The sequence below is a fragment of the Tursiops truncatus genome, chromosome 18 (assembly GCF_011762595.2).
Source record: "Tursiops truncatus isolate mTurTru1 chromosome 18, mTurTru1.mat.Y, whole genome shotgun sequence".
Taxonomy (NCBI): Eukaryota; Metazoa; Chordata; class Mammalia; order Artiodactyla; family Delphinidae; genus Tursiops; species Tursiops truncatus.
The window spans coordinates 49,799,555-49,819,964 of NC_047051.1; the positions used below are offsets into that span (position 1 = coordinate 49,799,555).

Below are 20,410 nucleotides of genomic sequence, written 5' to 3' on the forward strand. Positions count from 1 at the left end.
GATGGAATCATTATCCCCTCTATGTCCTATCATGCTCTGCCCTGTAGAGTAAGGTACTCATTAAAAACTTTTTGACTGTATGAGAGGCCTGTCCTGGTCCTTAAAATCAAAACCTTGGAAAACTAGCCTGTTCTTGCCTATGCCAGGCTCTGACTCTGTGGGTCCTCATATAACACCCTCATTGAAGCAACTTTATACCAGATCTATTTGAAGCCCTAGGCCAGTTGTCACACATCCCCTCTGTCCTCTTTGGTCACCACATAAAATATAAACCCTTATGTCATCTACCTGTTCTCTTCTTATACCAAAACTACTCTAGGCTTCTTCCTGGTCCAACATCTAATTATTCCCATTTGTCCCATGACTTTATATTGTATCTAATGGGACTTTTCTTCCAATCGTACACAAACTCTCTTTCAAACCTTGCAGGTCACAGTGTTGCCATCACTGGTATGTCTTCGTGTCGATGTGGATATCATCCAACTGCCTAGCCTTTTAGTTCTTAGACTTGGGCAGTTCCAATGACCTTTACTTCCAACATTCTTCAGCTGCCCTCTCACAGCCACATTAATGAGCCATTTCATTCAATAAAATGCTCTAAGTATGAAATCAAATTCAAATATGCTATGTTATCACAAAAATTGCCTATCTCCTTCCAGCTCTTCAAGTATAGCACACTCACTATATTGTTCTATTTTATTAAGTCCTCCAAGTCCCCTGGACCATCCATTTGTCCTTTCACATTTCCACCTTAGGCTGGATCCCACAGTTGGTGATCTCAATTGCTCTTTCATCAGCATCTGAAATTCCCTTTTGTCCCTATTTTCCTGTCATAGCAGCTCAGGAAATTCCAGCCAATGCTATCATCTGTTTTCCTGGCTCCTTTAATGCTGGATACTTAGGGCCATGGGAGAGGAAGGGTATCCAGAATGGATCTATCCAGTGGTCCCACTGGGTCCTTAGTGGCCCAATAATCCCCAAACAAGTAATTTTTTTGTCAGATCCTGCTCCTATTTCTCTCAAACATTACTCCAAATCTTTATGGCATTTCTAAACTCTCTAGCTTAACTCAATTGTTTCAATCTCAACAGATGACTTTTCTCCCTTCTATATGGAAATCACAGTCTCCTTCAACCTCTTCCCTTCCTCCCTCAACCCTAAAAACTTACCCACTGCCATACATACCCCCTCGTCCTTCACAGAAACAACTCTCCAATGTGCCCTCAATTCTATTTTCTCCTCCTCTTTCAGCCTTCAGATTTCTTATCTACATCTTTAATGTCTCCCTTTTCTACTGGCATCTTTCCTTTAATTTGTAAGGATCTCAAGTCACTACCATCCTTGAAATAAAGGAACCAGAAAAACCTCAGCCTTCTTAATGATACCAGATATTCTGAGTTACTTAACATTAAAAGAGAACTCATGTCATTCTTCAACATAAAGACAAGCTAGAAAATATCAAAAACTACTTCATTTTACTTTCTATCTCCAATATTCTTCATCTAGATTTTTCAAATACGTCAGTGATAATCTCCTCATTCACATACCAGTGAAAAGCCATCAATGAGTATTTGTACGGCTCACTCCATTTAGCGTTCCCTCTTGCCTTTATTATGTCCTCTCTCTCTGACCTCAAGACTGCCTACTAAAAACTGTCTCTTGGCTAGAGTTTAAAAGCATCAAATAACAGAACAGCAGTGGTCCAAAATGAAGCCATGGGATTCAGAACTTCAACACACAGCACACTTCTTGCTCTTCCTTTCTACCTTTGTGTATTCTCTTGCTCTATCTGTGTGAGTATATTCCTCTTCCAAAACCACCTCCTCAAATGAGCAAACAAAGGAATTAGGAAGAAAATTTTGAAGTGGGGAAGGTAGTAAAGATAATATAATCTAATATAATGCCTTATTAGGGCCTTAAAATACACAAAACTCTAAATTGGTCAAAATTTAAAAAATATGCTGTTAATGACATAAACAAAATGGCTATTATAATTATCTCATTTAAAATATCATTTTCGTAATCCTGAAGAACATTTGGTTACCATAATGAGAGATGGGTTCAAACCATTTAAGGCCAACTTTCGAGTCACAGATGAAAAAAATCAAAAAAGCAGTAGACCAGCACTCTCCAAACTTTCTTTATCACGCATCTATTTGTAAACAGTATATAGATAGATATATCTCTCCCCACTGTACTATTATAAAACATATACAAAGGAAGAGAGAAAAGAATGAAATCAATAAATTTAAATAGAAGTTCTGTTATTTTCTTTCCCAAAGAATCATCTTGTATACACCCCTTTGGAGAACATTACTCTGAACTATTAAGGAGAAAAACAAACAATATATTAAAATGATTTGATATAAAGAGCTAGTTTTATATACTGATTTTTAAGAAATTCAACTGTTTAAAATACTAAGGTTTTTTTCAAAATAAAAATTTACCTGTTCTATTCATTAGCGGTGTCATAAGGAATACATTTGATGGAAATGAAAAAGAAAAAAATCATATATTTCTGTTTAAATTATAAAAAGAGCTGTGGGTTCCTATCATATTTAGTGATATAGAAAACTTTTGAACACTCTAAGTATTCTATTGCACTGTCAAAGAGGCTTAGTGAATTCTCTCAGACACTAAGATTTAACTTCAACTAGAACACTACAGCAACACAAGTCTAAAAATCCACCTTATTTTAACACAGCAGTATCACATGCCAAGAAAGAAAAGATTCAAACTTAAGCAACACAGAATTACAAAATGCCAACATAAAAAAAATACATTATACATATTTCTGAAATGGATAGTAACACTGAATTCTTAAATTTTAGTTTGGAATTCATTCCAAACAGTAGTGTGAATAAGAAAGGGGAAAAAAAAATGTAACCGCTCTCATTCCCTACCTCTGTGTAAGGAATTCAGCAGGCCTAGTTTTAATTTACTACTTCCTGCTTGTGATGGACCATAGTAAGTAGTAAGGTCCTTAGCCTTGCCAAACTCCCTCTTTATTACACAGAAGCTCTCAGAATTCAAGCACTTAAAGTTATTTAGTTGTGGTTTACCTCAGAACTGAGAAGCCTTAATTAAAGAAAGCCCTGTAATGAGGACAGAGTATACCTAGAAAGCTTTTTAAAACCGCCTTTTACTTACGTCAACAGGGACCAGAAGACTCTTCCCAAGATGCTGATTAAAAGAGAGGCACCAGGCTTCAGTGTAACCATTCATGTTAGGAACATACTTCTTTATCGTCTCATCATTCAGCCTCAGCCACACACCATCATCATTGTGGATCTACGGAATACACGCAACACAAACAAGCCACGCCCTCCTGTAACTCCTATGATGGTAGCAAGGTCTGAACGGCTACAAAGCAGGCAAATAATGCTGGACATGGAGATTAAGCATCTACTTTTTGCAGAAGGTAAGAATGGGAGAACCTTTAAGGAAAAAACCAGCAAGGAATGCCAAGCTACATGATAATTCACATGGTGAGATTATAAAAAACAATGTCACTTAGGAGTAAAAAGCACACACAAAAAATCACACTTTAAGATAAATATTTCAAACATAAAATCAGATGTTTCCCAAAAGAACTTAAGACTTTCTTTCCCTCAATTTAGATTTTCATAATTGGAAGTTACTTGACTGTATTATTAGAAAAATGTACTGTCCAAAGTTAAGGCAATATAATAAACACATTCAAAAACAAACCACATTTTAAAAATTCAAGAAAAACTGTACTCATTTTCATTGAATCCTTGTACAGGCTCTGACTACCATGTTAACTGAATTCCTTTTATGCTAAAAATATAATTTTAGTTACTTTTTTATTGATAAAGAAAAATGAATGCAATGTTTGAAACTCAATGAACAGAATTTTGAAATTCTGTGAAATGATTTCCCAAACACTACCCAAACTGCTTAAAACACATTGTAACAAACAATTTAGTAAACTTACACCGTGCAAACAACGCAAAAACTTTCTGTCCAAAATTTATTACCAAGTGTTTCCTTACAAATTACCTCATCAATGAAAGTGATGGTTCCATTGACCTTCACTATGCCTATCTGCTCACTCTGAAGGGAAGGGTGGCTACGGATACGGAGCCCTGCACTGTCCTTGGCCACAAATCTTCGAACCTGAGAAAGGCAAAGACAGACAGGTGAGACAGGGGAAATCACAGAACAGAGACCTTATAAGTAAGTGGTAAGAGAGAAAATTAAACAGAATTGAAAGTATAATTCTCAGAAAGTTTCCAAAATTATTTGTAGCTGGTTTCCCTGTGCAAATAACAGTGGTTAATTTATAAAAACAACAAGAGAAAACATTTATAAAAACAACATTTAAAAAAAATGTTGTTTTTTCAAAATGTGTAAAAATGTAAATTATTGAAAAAAAAGAAAATTATTAATATACGTTTATAATTTCTTTTCTAAACTTTGAAGACATGATAAAAAGGAGAAAAGAGCCATTTTTTTCCTTTCAGGAAGGTATATAAATTCTATTATCCACATTTCATTTTTAATAAGTAGTTTACTAAAATTCCTATAGTGCTTACTCTTTAGATGTTAGGAAATGAATTTTTTCTTTTAACAGCACAGGATACGTTAACCTTGTCAACTTTATACACTCAATTTCGGTAGACGTTTTGTGAACTGTAAACTTTTTTTTTAAAAGGGTAGCTTTTATTTATTCATTTGGCTCCACCAAGTCTTAGTTGCGGCACGCGGGATCTTTCGTTGCGGCACGCGGGATCTTTCGTTGCAGCATGCAGGATCTAGGTCCCTGACCAGGGATCGAAACTGGGCCCCCTGCATTGGCAGTGCAGAGTCTTAACCACTGGACCACCAGGGAAGTCCCAATTGTAAACTTTCAATAACAGAAAGTACACAAGACCTATAAATTACTATAGCATTATACAAAGAAACCAAAAAGTACAGGTTCTACAATTGAGAAATGCTTAGAATTACCATGAACTATTGTTCAAGTTCATTTAGGAATACTTAGAATTCGAATACTGAAATAAACTATGAGGTGTTTGATGGCTACCCTGAAGCATCAATGAAGAAAATTAATAAATCTCAGACCAGTTCATGCTCTGATTTCATTCTACCCTGACCTTGTTTGGTTGAGGCTCAGTCTTTGGTTTGACCAGCTGAGTTCCTGGCGGTATCATCCCTTTCGGTGGGTCTTTCACTTTTACTTCGAGGCCAGCATCTGTAAGAAAAGGAAAGGGAACTGTAACACTTGAGAACACAAGGGAGGACCCTTAAACCTAACTTAATATACATTCACAGGCTATTTTAAATTCACAATTAAAACAAATATCTGAATTCTGTCCTCTTAAGGTGATTAATATTTAATAGCTAAGAGAGAAATATCTGAAAAATGACCTTAAGATTCCAAAGGGGTGTCTCAGGGGTTCAAGGAAAAGAGGAGGGGCTATGGAATATGTAAAATAATACTGAAAAATTCAAAATAAAAAGAAACGCTTGTGTGATCAAACGTTATCTCATAACACCCAATCAGAACACTACTTATCATCTATACCAATAATCTCATGAGTAACAGGCAGCACAGCATGGTGTTTAAGAGCTGGGCTTCTCATGTTAGACTTGGCTGTTCCCACATCTGCCACCAACTGTTTGACGTTCTGTGCCTCATTTTTTTAATCTATAAAATAGGGATGAGAATAGCACCTATCTCACTGAGATGCTGTGAGAATGAAATGATTTTAAAAATAAAATATGTAAGGTGTGTATAAAATTTTTTAGATATATATTAAATGCTATTATCATCCTTCTTATTCTAATGAATTATTATCTGTCCTTGACTGCAGTCAAGCAAGATCCTAGTCTACTAACAGTTTGGTCACCTTTGGAGAAAGCTAAGAAGGTGGGGAACAAAATGAATGATTCTAAGTAACTATGAATCTTTTTCTTCAGTGTCTTTCCAGAAAACAAATATAAGCGGATTTTTCTTATTTACTTTGTATCAGTTTCCTTTACCCGCTATTAGCCAAGAAGAAACCATTCTTGACTATCTCCACTTTTGAACTGCTGTAATGTGTGCCCCTTGCACGTCACTACTTATATTCTACTTCATGTAATTTTGCTTGGCTGTTTTATCTTACAATCATCAGTAAGTTGTCAACACTTGCCAGGAACTGCCTTACCTAGAACAATGTTTTGCCCAGAACCAGTGAAAGTTTGCTGAACTAAAGGCTTTAAAGATATGCTGAAATAAAAGAGTGCAGCAAAGGCTGCCACTAAATGTCTCTAGGATGGTATAGATGAATCTAACATATCTGATCCTATAGTTACATTAATGTATATTCTATACATCTATGGTTACAACAATGTAAAGTACCTCTTTATCTTCACTGTAAAAACAAACTACTGAAAGTTTCCCAAAGGGTATTTTGGTGGAATGTTAATCAGTATTACTTTTATCTCTAACCTGTCTCCTCTTCCCTACATGTAAGGTTCTCAAGATAAGGATTAAACAAATTTAGAGAGGCTTCTTAATTTCAAGGTTTCTTAGAATCCCAAATATGATAATATGAATTGTATTAATGTCTAAGATGAGACTACAATATATTGGGCTTTCTAAATCTGCCTGATCATAGGAACCCTTTTGCTTGAGGAGCATTAGGAAAGACAGTGTTATAAGGAATTCATATTGATAAACACTTATTAGAGCTCTGTTGTCCTACTATTGTCCTATTATATGGATAGTTTAAAAATAAAGAAAAGAGAAAGATTAATGCCCAAAGGAAAAGCAATATATTTTTCAAAGTTAGTGGTAGGTAAAAAAAATTCATATTTTCGGCAAGTATTTATTGAGCAGCCATCATACACCAGGCACTGAGCCAGACTGGGAGATCCAAAGATGAAAGAGGTGTCTGCTCACAGCCAGGAAGGAAAGACAGACCTACCACGGGGTAGGGAGATGAGGCATGAATATGGTTATAGCACAGCACGGAGGAGATCGAACCTGACCAGCCACATCAGGGAATGCAGGGAAGGAATCATGAGGGCTACAATGACCCATAAATTATTACAACATACCTTAACAATGCACGAATTAAGTACTCATTATAAAGGAGGATATGACGCCCCCTAAAAGTTATGAAATCTGTCCATGTCTGTAATACATGTTAAAGGGCAAACTAGAACAGAAAGAGGATTTTGATTCTAGTTCTTTGCACTAAGTAACTCACAACTTAAAAAAAAAAAATACCTATTTCAATGCCATCGATTGTAACATGAATGGTGTAGAGTCCAATAGCCCCCGGAGTCCAATTTGCACAGTAAGTGCCATCGTTATTGACCCGAATCAGCATATTCTCACTGGGTCTGAAAGGAAATAAGATAGGTACTGCAACATTTACTTTTGGTTAAACAGCTGACATCATCATTAACATGTATTAGCGAACATAAAATTTCTGATTGTATTATCACAATGAATAGCAATCCTACTGTCATAGCACGTTTTCCTACTCTCCATGATTGAATTTACTTTTTCCTCCTCACCTCAAACCTCTAGCACCACTCTTCCTCACTCTCAGCTGATCATGACCTCATCACTTTCTTCAGTGAAAAACAGAAGCAATCAGATACAACCTCAAAGGTGCAATCAGATTAAACCTATTTTTCTCTACCTCCTGTTACAATGGAAGGAGTGTCCTGGGTCTTGCCCAAAGCCAGCCACTCCATTTGTGCTGTGAATTTCATTCCGTCAGCACTTCTGTGATGCAATTGTCTCTCATTCATCGTCAATTTCTCCCACTTTTCCTGGATCATTTCTATTTCTTTTTCCTTTCTATACAAACAAACTCAGAATCTTCCATCTTAAACACCTCCCCTTGATATTACAGCCTTCCCTAATATGGTCTCATATCTTTTTTCCCATTTACAGCAAAACTTATCTAAAGGATTACCTACAATCACTCTCCATTCCCTCATTTCCAATTCTCTTCCAAAGCTTATTACCCTCACTAGGCTTTTGCTCCCAACACTTCATTGCAATTGATCATGTCACAGTCACCAATGACCACCACGTCCCCAAATCCAATCATTGCTTCTTCATCCTCAGCAATCTCTCAGTAGCATTTGATAACAACTGACAACTCCTCCTTTCTTGAAAAAACTTTTTTTTTGCTTCTGCAACATTTTTCTGGTTTTTCTTGTACCTCACCGGCCATTCTTTCTCAGTGTTTTGTTGGCTCTCCCTTTTCTGAGCACCCTTTAACTTATGGAATGCCCCAGGATTTGGGTCTAGATTTTCTTTTTTCTTTCAGTGTCATCTCTCTAGTTGACCAGTCATCCATTCCTCAGTTTTAAATACCATATGTATAAAGATGACTCAAACATTTATTTCTCCCCTGAATTTCGAACTGGTATTTCCCGCTGCCCTGGAAATATCCCCACTTGCATAACTAAGAGGCGTCTTGGCATCTCAATTTTAATATACCCAAAGAAGGATTATTATTCCTCCTAACCCCAGCACCCAGCAAAACAAAACACTCTTGCTCATTTCTCAGACTTTTTGATCCTCACAAAAATCATGATACCAGGGGTCAATAACATTTTCTGTAATGGTATTTTAGTCTACTGCGCCAAGCAGTCTTTGTCACAACTTTTTAACTCTGTCACTGTAGTGTAAAAACAGCCACAGACGATACATAGGCTCATGAGAAAGGCTGTGTTCCAATATGACTTTACAAAGACATGCCTGGTTGGGTCTGCCGGCCAATCTTGGCAAACCCCTCTTCTGCTGGATAATCTATCCTGCTGCTGAAGCTGAAGAAACTTACATTCACTCTTGGATCTTCTCTTTCCTTCACCTCCCATTTCATTGTAGCAGCAGGCTGTTGGCTTCACCTCCTAAGTATATCCCGAATCCATCCACCCCCTCTTCACTTCCACCGCTAAGGCCCTTCCACCGCTAGTCCAAGCCACCTTAGAGTCGCTAACTCATCTCTCTATTCCCACTCTTGCTCCCCTGAATTTCATTCTTCAGAGAGCAGCCACAATGATCTTTTTAAAACTATAAATCAGATTATATCACTCTCCTGCTAAGAGCCCTCCAAATAAATTTCTTACAAGAAAACTCAAACTTAACACAGCCTACCAGTCCCTATGTAATCGCCTGGTTCTCTGATCTCATCTTCCACCATTTTCTTTCCTGCTCACTATTCTCCAGCCCCACTTTCTGTTCCTCAAAGACATCAAGCTCCATCTACCCCAGATTTCCTCTTCCTAGATTGAACTTCCCCAAATCTTTACACAACCAACTACCATCTAGCTCTCCACTCAAGTAACGCCTCCTCAAACAGCCCTCCCCTGTCATCCAATACTTTGGTGACCTATCCCATCCCCATCACTCTCTATCAAATACCCTTATTTATTATTACTATGTAGTTTACTTATAGTTTGTTTCTCCACAGGAATGTATCTGCCATGAGAACCAGCACCTTCTCTATCTTGTTCATAGAAATATCCCAGTGCTTTCCACAGAGTAGATGACTAATATTATTTGCTGAAATAATAAATGCATTCACTTTGACAAGAGACTTTTAAAATTGAGTTTAAAATGCCCAATGCATAGAAAAACCTATTTACTGGCAAATGGCTAATTTGTTCTTATTTAACATGCTATAAACCTACAGAGTCCATATTTAGTTTACAAAAGTCATATGCTTCCACTGAACGGACATTTTGTAATTAAAACTAAGCCAGAGACAAAATGCTACTTCCCTATTCCTAGACAAAGATACATTCTCAAAACTTCGCTATTTTGGCAGAACACTTTCTAGATTGTGCATTAAAACTCTACTTTGCATACGTACCAGAGTAAAGTCATAGTAACCTGTTAATTTCTAATAAGTCATTGATATATGATAAATACAAGTACTTATGCTGTTTCAGATTCACTTCAGAGCTTTTTCTAAATTCTATGGAGGTGGTCTGTCTAAAGTACAATCCATCTAATAAGTTTTTCCAAGCAACTGTTTTAAAAAGTATTTCTCCTAACAAGCAAATAAAATAGTAAGCCAAAAACTCTGTTTCAGAAAATCTGCTTCAATCTGGAGTTAAAAGAATTACCCAGGGGCTTAAAAATAAAGGACTTCATAACTGAAAATACAAATACAACATACACTGAAATCGCTCTGCCACTCATTAGGTGAAGGAGAGAGGGAAACAAAAAGAGAAAAAACAAACTAACCAATGTTTTACAAGCCAATTTATATACTTTTAGCTACTAGTTATTTCTTTATTACCTTAGTATTATGTAACATATTGGCAGTGCTATAGTTCAATATTAAGTACATTCTACCTGTGAATCTACACATTATAAAACCTGTTGTAAATCTCTACCAGGGGATATGGGGATATATGTATACATATAGCTGATTCACTTTGTTACAGAGCAGAAATTAACACAACATTGTAAAGCAATTACACTCCAATAAGGATGTTAAAAAAAAAAAATCTCTACCAGGAATTTTTAAATCCTATATTTATTTATAGAAAATAAGGTTGGAACACAGGGTGATCTTAGTTATAAGCAGTTGGCAACACATGTTTTGGCTACGCTTTGAAAAAATGATCCTCACCTCTTAGGAGTCGGTGATGCAAAACGCAGTTCTTCAAATGAGTAATTTTCATAAACCTTTAAGAAAGAGATGAGCAAGAATCACAAAATCATTAGAAACATTCTTAACTAACGCACTGATAGAACATTCAATAAGTGGTGCTGAGGCTGAGACAACTGGTTATCCATACAGGAGAAAAAGAAAAAACTCAATTACCTACATCACACCATTTACAAAAATAAATTCTAGGTGTGTTAAAGACATAGATGTAACAAATAAAACATCAACAAATTCAGAACAAGAAAAAGATAGTATGTTTTGAGCACATTAAAATTTTAAATTTCTCCAAAACAATGACACTATAAAGAAATGGCAAAGTTAAGCCTTCACCTGGGAGAAGGGGATTCGTAATTCATTTAACCTTAACGGGATATGAATCCATAAAATATACAGAACAAATCAATACAAAAGACAGAAACAACACAAAAGAAAAGTGAGTAAAGGCAAGTCACTGAAGAGGGAAATCTGAAAGGCCAATAAACATTTGAAAAGTTATTCAACTAGACTGCGGATCAAGAAAATGCAAATTAAAACAACAAGATGATCCTATCCCAGTCATCAAGTTGTGCTGGTAAGAAACAAATGCTGGTGAGAACATGAAGTACCTAGCATTTTGATACATTGCTCATGGGCATATAAATTTTGGCAATATTTAATATAGCTGAAGACAGGTATGTCCTACTATCCAGCAGTTCCACTTCTAGATATATATCTTAGAAAAACTCTCGCTCATGTGCAAAAGGGGACATATACGAGGATGTTTATTTCAATACAATTTACAGTAGTGAAAAAAACTAGAAACAACCTAAATGCCCATCAGTAGGGGAATGAACAAATTATGGAACAGTAATACATTGGAATACTTCAAAGCAGATAAACTGAATGCACTACAGCTACATGACTAAACCTTAAAAACAATGTTGGACAAACACTGGCAAAGTGATGGGTGCGTATGATACCATTTTTATAAACTTCTGAAAAATACACAAAATTCTAAATACTATATTCCTTATAGATTAATTTGTACTCAGTAAAATACAAAAAAATGTATCTGGGGAAGAAGAACCATTAATTACCTTCAGGACAGTGGTTACCTCTAGGGAAGGGATGGGAATGGGTCCAGGGAGAAGGGTTTACAGAGGGTTGCAATTGTACTGTTAACAATCTGTTTCTTAACAGAAATAACAAAAAGATCTGAAAAAGTTTGGTGAAATGTAAAGATAAAAATGGGTTGTAGGTACATGAAACTTGTCGCATTATTTCCAATACTTTTATATTCCTGCAGCAATTCCAAATTAACCTTTCAAGGTTCAGGTAAAGTTCTCCAATTGCTCATTCATTTCTAACTACTACTATACTTGCAGCAAAGAGAAGCACACCCACACCACTCACAAGCCCCCTTCCTTCACCCCACCCTCGCTATTTTCATGAAAGTGATTTAGAAATGACCTAGCTTCTGTCACCTACTAAAAAGTTCCAAGTGAGGAAAATGCAATTTCAGGGTAAGTCTAACGAGATTACAACGGTGTTAACAGCAGGAAAACTCAAGTTTCCAGATTCACAGTACAATGGGTTTTCTACTCCAACAGTTTCCCTCAAATACATATTATTCTATTTAACAATGAAAGGATAGATCATATCTCACTTTTACATCCTCCACCATATTTAGTTCACTACTGGGTAGCACACGGTATCTGTGAATGGTTGATATAAGAGAATCCCCTTTCCTGGAATGTGAATTAATATCTCAAAGAGACAGTTTGGAAATGGTATTCTGTTAACTGCCTTAACCTGGGCCTCTCAGAACATTCCTGAAATACTGAATTCAGTTCTGGTAACTAGATTTTCAAAAGAAATTACACAAACCTAAGTATGTTCATAGGAAACTAAAAGAATAATTAGGGAGGTAAGGAGTCCAGAAACTAAATCTCTTAAAAAAAAGTTGAAATGAATGAGAATATTTAGCTTCAAATTCTTTAATCATGGACAACGCATCAAAACTCTAGCTTTTCAGTTCCTTTATTTCTTCAACCTCAATAATCTCAACTTCAACTTTGTTTCAGCCACTCGGACTAAAAGTCACAGACCTGTGATGTTACTCAGAACTGTTCAATCTCTGATACCAAAATAAAATGGCCTGCTCCATTCTCTGCCTCTATAACTCCTACCATATCTATTCTTAGATTTCTAGTCCTTCTCACCTCCTTAAATTTCTCTCTCTGAATCCACTTTTATTTTCCCTTCCAAACCAGCTGGGTTCCGCTGTCTTTTCTTTAACCACCATATGCTCAACTTCCTTCTCAGTCACTGCTCTTTTGTTGAACTATCTGGCACAAGGTCCATGCCGACTCAATCCAAATGATTATCTTATTCGCGTTCATAAGACTCATGCTGCACTGTTAATACAGGATCTTCAATTCAACTGATTCTCCAAGGATGTCTGATAAGTCTTTTCTGATCAGTTTCTCTCCGTTCTCTACAATGACTATTTCATTTTTTCCCTTTGTTTCAAAATCTTGACCCTAAGATTAATCACTCCAATCTCCAATCTAAAACATATAATTGCTATCATAAATAATTCTTTGCTGCACAACCTACAAATTTATTAGCAATTGTATTAATTCTTTTCTTCTCCCTCTCCTGGTACAGTGAAAGATGCAATACTCCTCCTATGTACAGCCAATCCCTCCACCTGAGCAACAGATACTATTATTATCTCTTGGAGTATCTACATTGTTCCCTTCTTCTCAATTGTCTCCTCTTCAGTATTAAAACATGTCTTTCTATATTCAGTCTCAGACTGTAAAGCCTTCACTCAATCCCATTTCCTCTGTTCCTTTTTATAACCAAACACCTTGAAAGACTTATCTACATTCGTTTTGTCTTTAGCTATCTTCACTTCTTCTTCATCTACAAATTAATCAACTGACTATGTCTCTAAAGCTGCTCCTGCCAAGATCACTGATCACTGCTAGATCCTTTCAAGACTTCACTCTGCAGCCTAACATTGTTAACCCGTCTTAAACAGCTTTCTGTGACTTTCAGGACATGGCATAAGGTAGTTGGGGGAAGTAGGAAAATCAAATCTGGAATCAGACTCTCTGTCATTGTGTGCCCTTGGGCAAGTTATTCAACCTCTCTGTGCTTCAGTTTCCACATGTGTAACATGGGAATAAGAAATAGTCATTTATAGGGTTGTTATGAGGATGAAAGGAGTTGCCATATGCAACATGGGGGGAAAAGTGGCAAAGGTAAGAGCTGGTGTCCTACTTTGTACTAGCCCTTTGGCTAGTATTCTCGCCAATGTTGTTTCCATTTTCATTTCTTTTTTTTTTTTTTAATTTATCTGTCTTGTAAATCAATATTTCTCAAAGTATAGCTTTTGAACCTGAATCATTCTGCATATTTGTTTTATACGTGAATTTTGGAACCTCTTTTCAGACCTACTGAATCTAAATCTTTGGATGGTAGGAATATCTCCGTTTTAAATAAGTGCTCCACGGGGTTTCCCTGGCAGCGCAGTGGTTAAGAATCCGCCTGCCAATGCCGGGGACATGGGTTCGAGCCCTGGTGTGAGAAGACCCCACATGCCGTGGAGCAACTAAGCCCGTGCACCACAACTACTGAGCCTGTGCTCTAGAGCCCATGAGTCACAACTACCGAGCCCGCGTGCCACAACTACTGAAGCCTGCGTGCCTAGAGCTCGTGCTCCGCAACAAGAGAAGCCACTGTAATGAGAAGCCCACGCATCACAATGAAGAGTAGCCCTGGCTCGCCGCAACTAGAGAAAGCCCGTGCACAGCAATGAAGACCCAATGCAGACAAAAATAAATTTATTTTAAAAAGAAAAATAAATAAATAAGAGCTCCAGATGATTCTGATGTGGACAAATGTTTGAGAATCACTGATATTGATGTTCCTCAGGACCCGGTCCTGGAACTTCCCTCTCCTCTCACCACGTTAGATAGAGATCATCTGTTCCCATAATTTCATGAGTAATACAAGTACTGATGATTCTCCAATTCATTTCTTGAGGTAAGACTGATCACTTCAGGTTTGTAGTTCCAACTTCTTTTTATATATCCTCACATGGATATTTCAGAGATATCTAAAACTTATCACATCAAAAGCTGGACCTCTTATCTTCCTCAAGCAAAATCTGCCCCTTCTCCAACATTATCAATCTCACTACTCAAGCTCAAAGTGTGAACTCCATTTTTTATTTCCTACCTTTCTCTTTACCCCATATCCATTAGCCACTAAGTCTTAATCTATCCTAAATATCTCTTGAGTCTACCCTAATTGACAACTCTCTAGTCCAAGGGATCAGTATATCTCACCAGATTAAGTCAACAGTCTCCTAAAGAGACTTAAACCAAACCATGTCTCTTGATTATCCTCCCAACTACATTCTCCATATTCCACCATGATCTTTATAAAACACAAATCTAATCATGCCATTCCTCCAACTGAAAGCCTTCAATGGCTCACCACTGCTCTCTGAAAATAGCGTAATTCCTAATTTCTATTTCAAGTAACAACCATCTTGATAATTTAGACTAACATTGCCTCTAAAGATAACTAAAAAAGCTGGACAAAAAAAAAATTTTTTTTTTAAATCTGTCTAAAGGCACCAAAGAGGTAAAAAGCCTAAAGAAGTAAGAAACCCAAAGAGATGAGCCTGGCATTTGGAAGAACCCAAAGTTAAAGGGGACCTAGGTAAACTCTGAATCCCTGAAGGGCTATGTCCTAGGAGTACTGGTAAATTGAAAATAGACAAGTACGTTTGCAGGAAATGAAATCCAGTTTCCAAACATCTCAATCTCTGATTGAATTAACTTGATCTACAACTGGAAACCTCTCTAGACTTCTGCCAAGAACAAATGAAAATCCTCTTTGTAGGAAAATAACATTATCCTTAAAAACACATTGCAAGTTTGACATCTGTCAACAACTCTCTAGACCTGTGATTTGTATCTGAGTTTGAATCACTGAAATGTCTGTTAAATGAATGAATGGTGAAAAAATAAAATTTTTCTGATAAGTAAAACAAATTACCTTCATCATTGTTATGGCAATATAGCGAGCCTCCTTCACTATCATTGGTTCATATGAAACATCCAGCTTTGGTGATGCCAGCCCACCAAAAGTCATGTCAGTATTAGAAGGTACAGTTGTTACTGCAGGACTGCCAGGAATTCTTTGAGGTTTCTTTACTTGCTCTTGTTGTAAAGATGTTTTTTTCTGAGAAACAGGAACGGCTTTCACTTCCACCTAACCATGATATTATAAAAACCAAATGTTATTATTATATAACTGTCCGTAACACATCAAAAGAAGCAATTTACACAATTATAAACTCACAATTCTATACATTTTGTTACCACTAGTCCCTCTTGGGCATTCCTTTCAAAGATTATTTAACATTGCCAGAATGATCAAGATAGTTCCACCTCAATAGGGATCCTGGACACAGTGTAAAAGAGAGGCCTTGTTTTTGGGAATAAATAATCAAAAATATCAAAACACAAAATAAAAACAAAGGCCGCCATTAATAAAGTCCAGGAAAGGATAGTCAAACGAATCTGCATTCTTGCAGGGACTAACATTAAATTATTTTATCCAGTAATTCAGGTATAAATACTTGCCAGCAATCTTCACATATTTTAAAGCACTGATCTCAATTTTAGCCATACCGTTTTGCAGAAGAAAAAGTACTCCATTGATAGGTATCTTAGAAATTAACAGCTAATAAAACAAATCTTATACCTAAAACTTAACGATGTTTATTTACTCTGCAAAAAGAGTACTATTAGATAGTTTTGTCACCAACACAAACTATTAGAGCTAAGCAACCTATCGATAATTAAACTTTCCAACTCAGCTTCTTCAACAATAATATGGGGATATCTTTTATCTATACTTTACTGTAGAGATGCAAAGAACAGACTTCCTAAGGCATTTTAAAACACTGAAAGTATAAATTGTCTCATAAACAATATTCAGAAATACTTTCCAGGAATTATAACAAAACATTTTATTGTTATTTATTTGTTTATGCATTGGCAAAATACACTCAATCCCTAGGCAACCACAAAGTTACAAACAATTTAAATACCACTTTAGCTCTTTATCATTCTGAGAGTCACCCAAAATTTCTTCTGTTCTTTTCAGACACTACTTTTGTGGTTGGCAAGAACAGCTAATTCAACATCAAGCTCTTCACAGAAATAGAAAGGTTTGCATAAAAGAAAGTGACAATATTACTTAAGTAATTGAGAGACACCCCAGAAATGTGGAATGTCTTTAACGTGTATTATTCTTATTAATGCCATTCTAGGGAGTCAGTAGTTTGAGACTCTTAGTGTCTATATATAAAGTTAAGTGTAGCTAGCAAATACATTCCATTAAATAACCACAATCTTTAGTTGGGGTTATGAGAAATCAGTATTTGGGTTGATATAATGCTCTGAAAATATTAAAAACACATCTTACATTTAAAACACAGAAGTTTAAAGATACATGGTAAAATTCTTCAGCTCATATACATTGCCACCATTAAAAGTTTTAAACTTAAATGTAATAAAAAGGAAAAAAAAGCAAACACTTCCAAATTCTAAGACGTTTGATTTTAAATTATAGCCACTATTTTTATACGTACTACTTTGATTTAATCTTTCTTTAAACAACTATATTTACCCTAAGTAAATTAACAGCAGAAGTACATCTGCCTATGTTCTACGAACCTTGAAGTAAATCACTGAATAATTTCATACTCTAGGAGTACTGAGATATAAAATGATAACCATTCTGCTTTCTTTCATAAACTGTGCTTCTTTGTAAAATTTGTTATTCTTTTATTTCCTACACAAGTTTCTCTTTTCATTAAATAAGATTTCCTTGGAATAATCATTTTATAAGTTAAAAAAAACCCCAATAACACTTGCTGCTTTAAAAAGGATTCTGGATCTTACTGAAATATTACCTGCAAACCAACTTCTTTGTTCCAAATAATTGGTTATTACTACATAAGGATACTTCAACAGTTTCTGAGAAGTCTAAAATGCTCCTAAAACTTCATGTGCTATCAGCCTGAAAACAAAACAGATTGAACTAATTTTGTTTTCAGCTAATATGATAATGTGATATAATAAACTAAACATCAAGAGGTATGCAAATCACTTTTCCTAAATAGTATTTACTGGAGTTTCCTAGATACGGTTTCTAAATTAGACATAAATCTGATATGAACTTGAGCATACTGAGTGAGAGATTTAGGGCTTCTCGCCCTCAAGAAGCAAAATATGTAGGAAAAAAAAAAAAAAAGAGGAAGTAAAGAAAGACAGATCATGTGGCTAAAACAAGAACCCAAAGGGCTTCCCTGGTGGCGCAGTGGTTGAGAGTCTGCCTGCTGATGCAGGGGACATGGGTTTGTGCCCCGGTCTGGGAGGATCCCACATGCCGCGGAGCGGCTGGGCCCGTGAGCCATGGCTGCTGAGCCTGCGCGTCTGGAGCCTGTGCTCCGCAATGGGAGAGGCCACAACAGTGAGAGGACTGCGTACCGCAAAAAAAAAAGAACCCAAAGAGGAGAACAAAAGATAAAGCATAAAGTCTGACTCTGAAATGTAAGATGTAAACAACCCAGGTACCAGAATGGAGTAAGAGACAACAAAGCAAGGTGGAAACACAGGAAAATACAGCTGAAGATACACTATAGGCATAACAGTATAAACATTAAAAAGAAATGAAATGTTATACCTACCTGGAAAATGGTAACTACAACATAGTCACATGAATAAGGAACTTACTGTGGGCTCAAAGACTGGATTTAACAACTCACTACATACACTTAAGTGAGAAATTCATCAGTGAATACACAAACCCCTTAATATATTAATGTATATTGTATTGTGATCAAAACTCTGTCCTTGAGTGGAGTGATTTTTTGTATCACTTTCAGAATTACTTTTTTCTCTGTTCAATTTTTTTCTTATAATCTGTGATGCTTTTTGCATTCTAAAGAGTAATTCTTAGCGGGCCTGAAATCACTTTGATGGGGTGTGATCTTCCTTTAAAAAGTAAGATATAAGGGAAAATATAAGAGTGCAGCATACTGTATGAATGTGTATTATATATATTGTATGTAACTAAGAGTACATATTCTTCCACCCTATATATGTACGTTTGGGTCATAATGCAAATCCTTGCTGGGGGTCATGGCCAAAACTTTGAAAGCCACTGGTGAAGAGCCTGATTTTTGTTTAGTATCAGGGTCAAATACTTTTCCATACAGTTTTACTTACTGGTCTTAAGACATGTGAACTATATGTCTTGTGTCTTTTTTTACTATGAGTCAAGTTAGAGGCTCCAGTGGCACTGTGCTTCTTCAGGGTATAAATCAAGTAGTTGAAATAGTTCTGGGACTTCCCTGGTGGTGCAGTGGTTAAGAATCTGCCTGCCAATGCAGGGGACATGGGTTCGAGCCCTGGCCTGGGAAGATCCCACATGCTGCAGAGCAACTAAGCCCGTGTGACACAACTACTGAAGCCCAAGCACTAGAGCCCATGCTCTGAAACAAGAGAAACCACTGTGATGAGAAGCTCGCACACTGCAGTGAAGAGTCGCCCCCGCTTGCTGCAACTAGAGAAAGCCCGCGTGCAACAACGAAGACCCAATGCAGCCATAAATAAATAAATTTATTTATTTTTAAAAAAAAGAAGAAAAAAAGAAATGGTCCACATCAAAAAAGTCTTAAAAAAAAAAAGTAATATTGAGGTAAAATCAGCTGCTCTGTGAGTAAAAAAGATTTTGTGGCTTAATCAACTCTAAGTTCCAAACAACCAAATCACTTTGTAATACAACTTTGGGGGGCAGGGGCGGCTAGGGATTGCCTATACAAATTTTCGTTCAATATTGACTATTTTCAGAAATATAATAAAAGTTTAAAATATTTAATTAATAGATTATATCACAAACGACTTAATATCATGCATTACAATATGCTCTGAAATGTCATTATTAATTCATGTTTCAGGGAAAAGGTATCCAAAGAACTATATCCTTCAATATAGCACATGACTAGTTCCAATCCTCATTCTTTTACAATCCAAATTTATGTATAAGTATCAATATTATATTTTAAAGCTTGTTTCAACAGTACCAAATGCAAAATGTATTTGAGTCTTTTAAAAGATAGGTACAAAATTTTAAAATGTATTCTTTCATTGATTTATTCAGTCACTTATGTATTAATGGCCTTCCCTCTGTGTGCTTAGCACTCTTTGTACGGACACTTTCTTATCCTTCCTTGGAATCACCACAGCACCTAGCAAAATGTAAAAAAACAAACCAAAAAATAGATACCTTGGAAAGCTGAGTACTGATTAATATAAACAAGCCATTTAAACAATTTTTTGGCTTCCTTCATTACGTATATCTAAAGAGGGTACTGCATGTGGACTCTAAGCACTGGCCATTTCTAAAATTTTATTAGTTACAACAGTCAGTACATAGTTGTCTAATACAATCCCAATATAATTACCTTCATGTTGGGAACGTGTACCACATCCCCATACTGGTCTTTTGTTTGAACAGTGATGGTGGTAGGCCAACCACAACGAATATCATCCTTATTCAGAATCAAAGATGTTTTCTGAGGATCAGCATAGGAATCTGGCTGAAGCCACCTAGCAGTAAATGAAAAAAACCAAACATTCATCAACATCTTCAATGATTAACATGAAACTAAG

At 36.2% G+C, this 20,410-nt stretch overlaps 1 protein-coding gene and 1 non-coding gene across 14 annotated transcripts in view; both read right to left on the reverse strand.

The window, feature by feature from the left end:
- The window catches only part of MYCBP2 (MYC binding protein 2), a 279,427-nt gene that overhangs the window by 77,184 nt on the left and 181,833 nt on the right, over positions 1 to 20,410 (reverse strand). For all 13 annotated transcript variants that reach the window (XM_073795323.1, XM_073795322.1, XM_073795327.1 and 10 more), the window contains 7 exons: positions 20,203 to 20,347; positions 15,720 to 15,935; positions 10,623 to 10,678; positions 7,244 to 7,359; positions 5,121 to 5,218; positions 4,024 to 4,140; positions 3,151 to 3,291 (listed from right to left, as the gene is read on the reverse strand). In XM_073795323.1, coding sequence (XP_073651424.1) covers positions 3,151 to 3,291; positions 4,024 to 4,140; positions 5,121 to 5,218; positions 7,244 to 7,359; positions 10,623 to 10,678; positions 15,720 to 15,935; positions 20,203 to 20,347 — 889 coding nt within the window. The remainder of the gene's footprint in view (positions 1 to 3,150; positions 3,292 to 4,023; positions 4,141 to 5,120; positions 5,219 to 7,243; positions 7,360 to 10,622; positions 10,679 to 15,719; positions 15,936 to 20,202; positions 20,348 to 20,410) is intronic.
- Positions 4,783 to 4,855, reverse strand: TRNAG-GCC (transfer RNA glycine (anticodon GCC)). The gene has a single exon. It is a non-coding gene; the product is annotated as a tRNA-Gly (tRNA).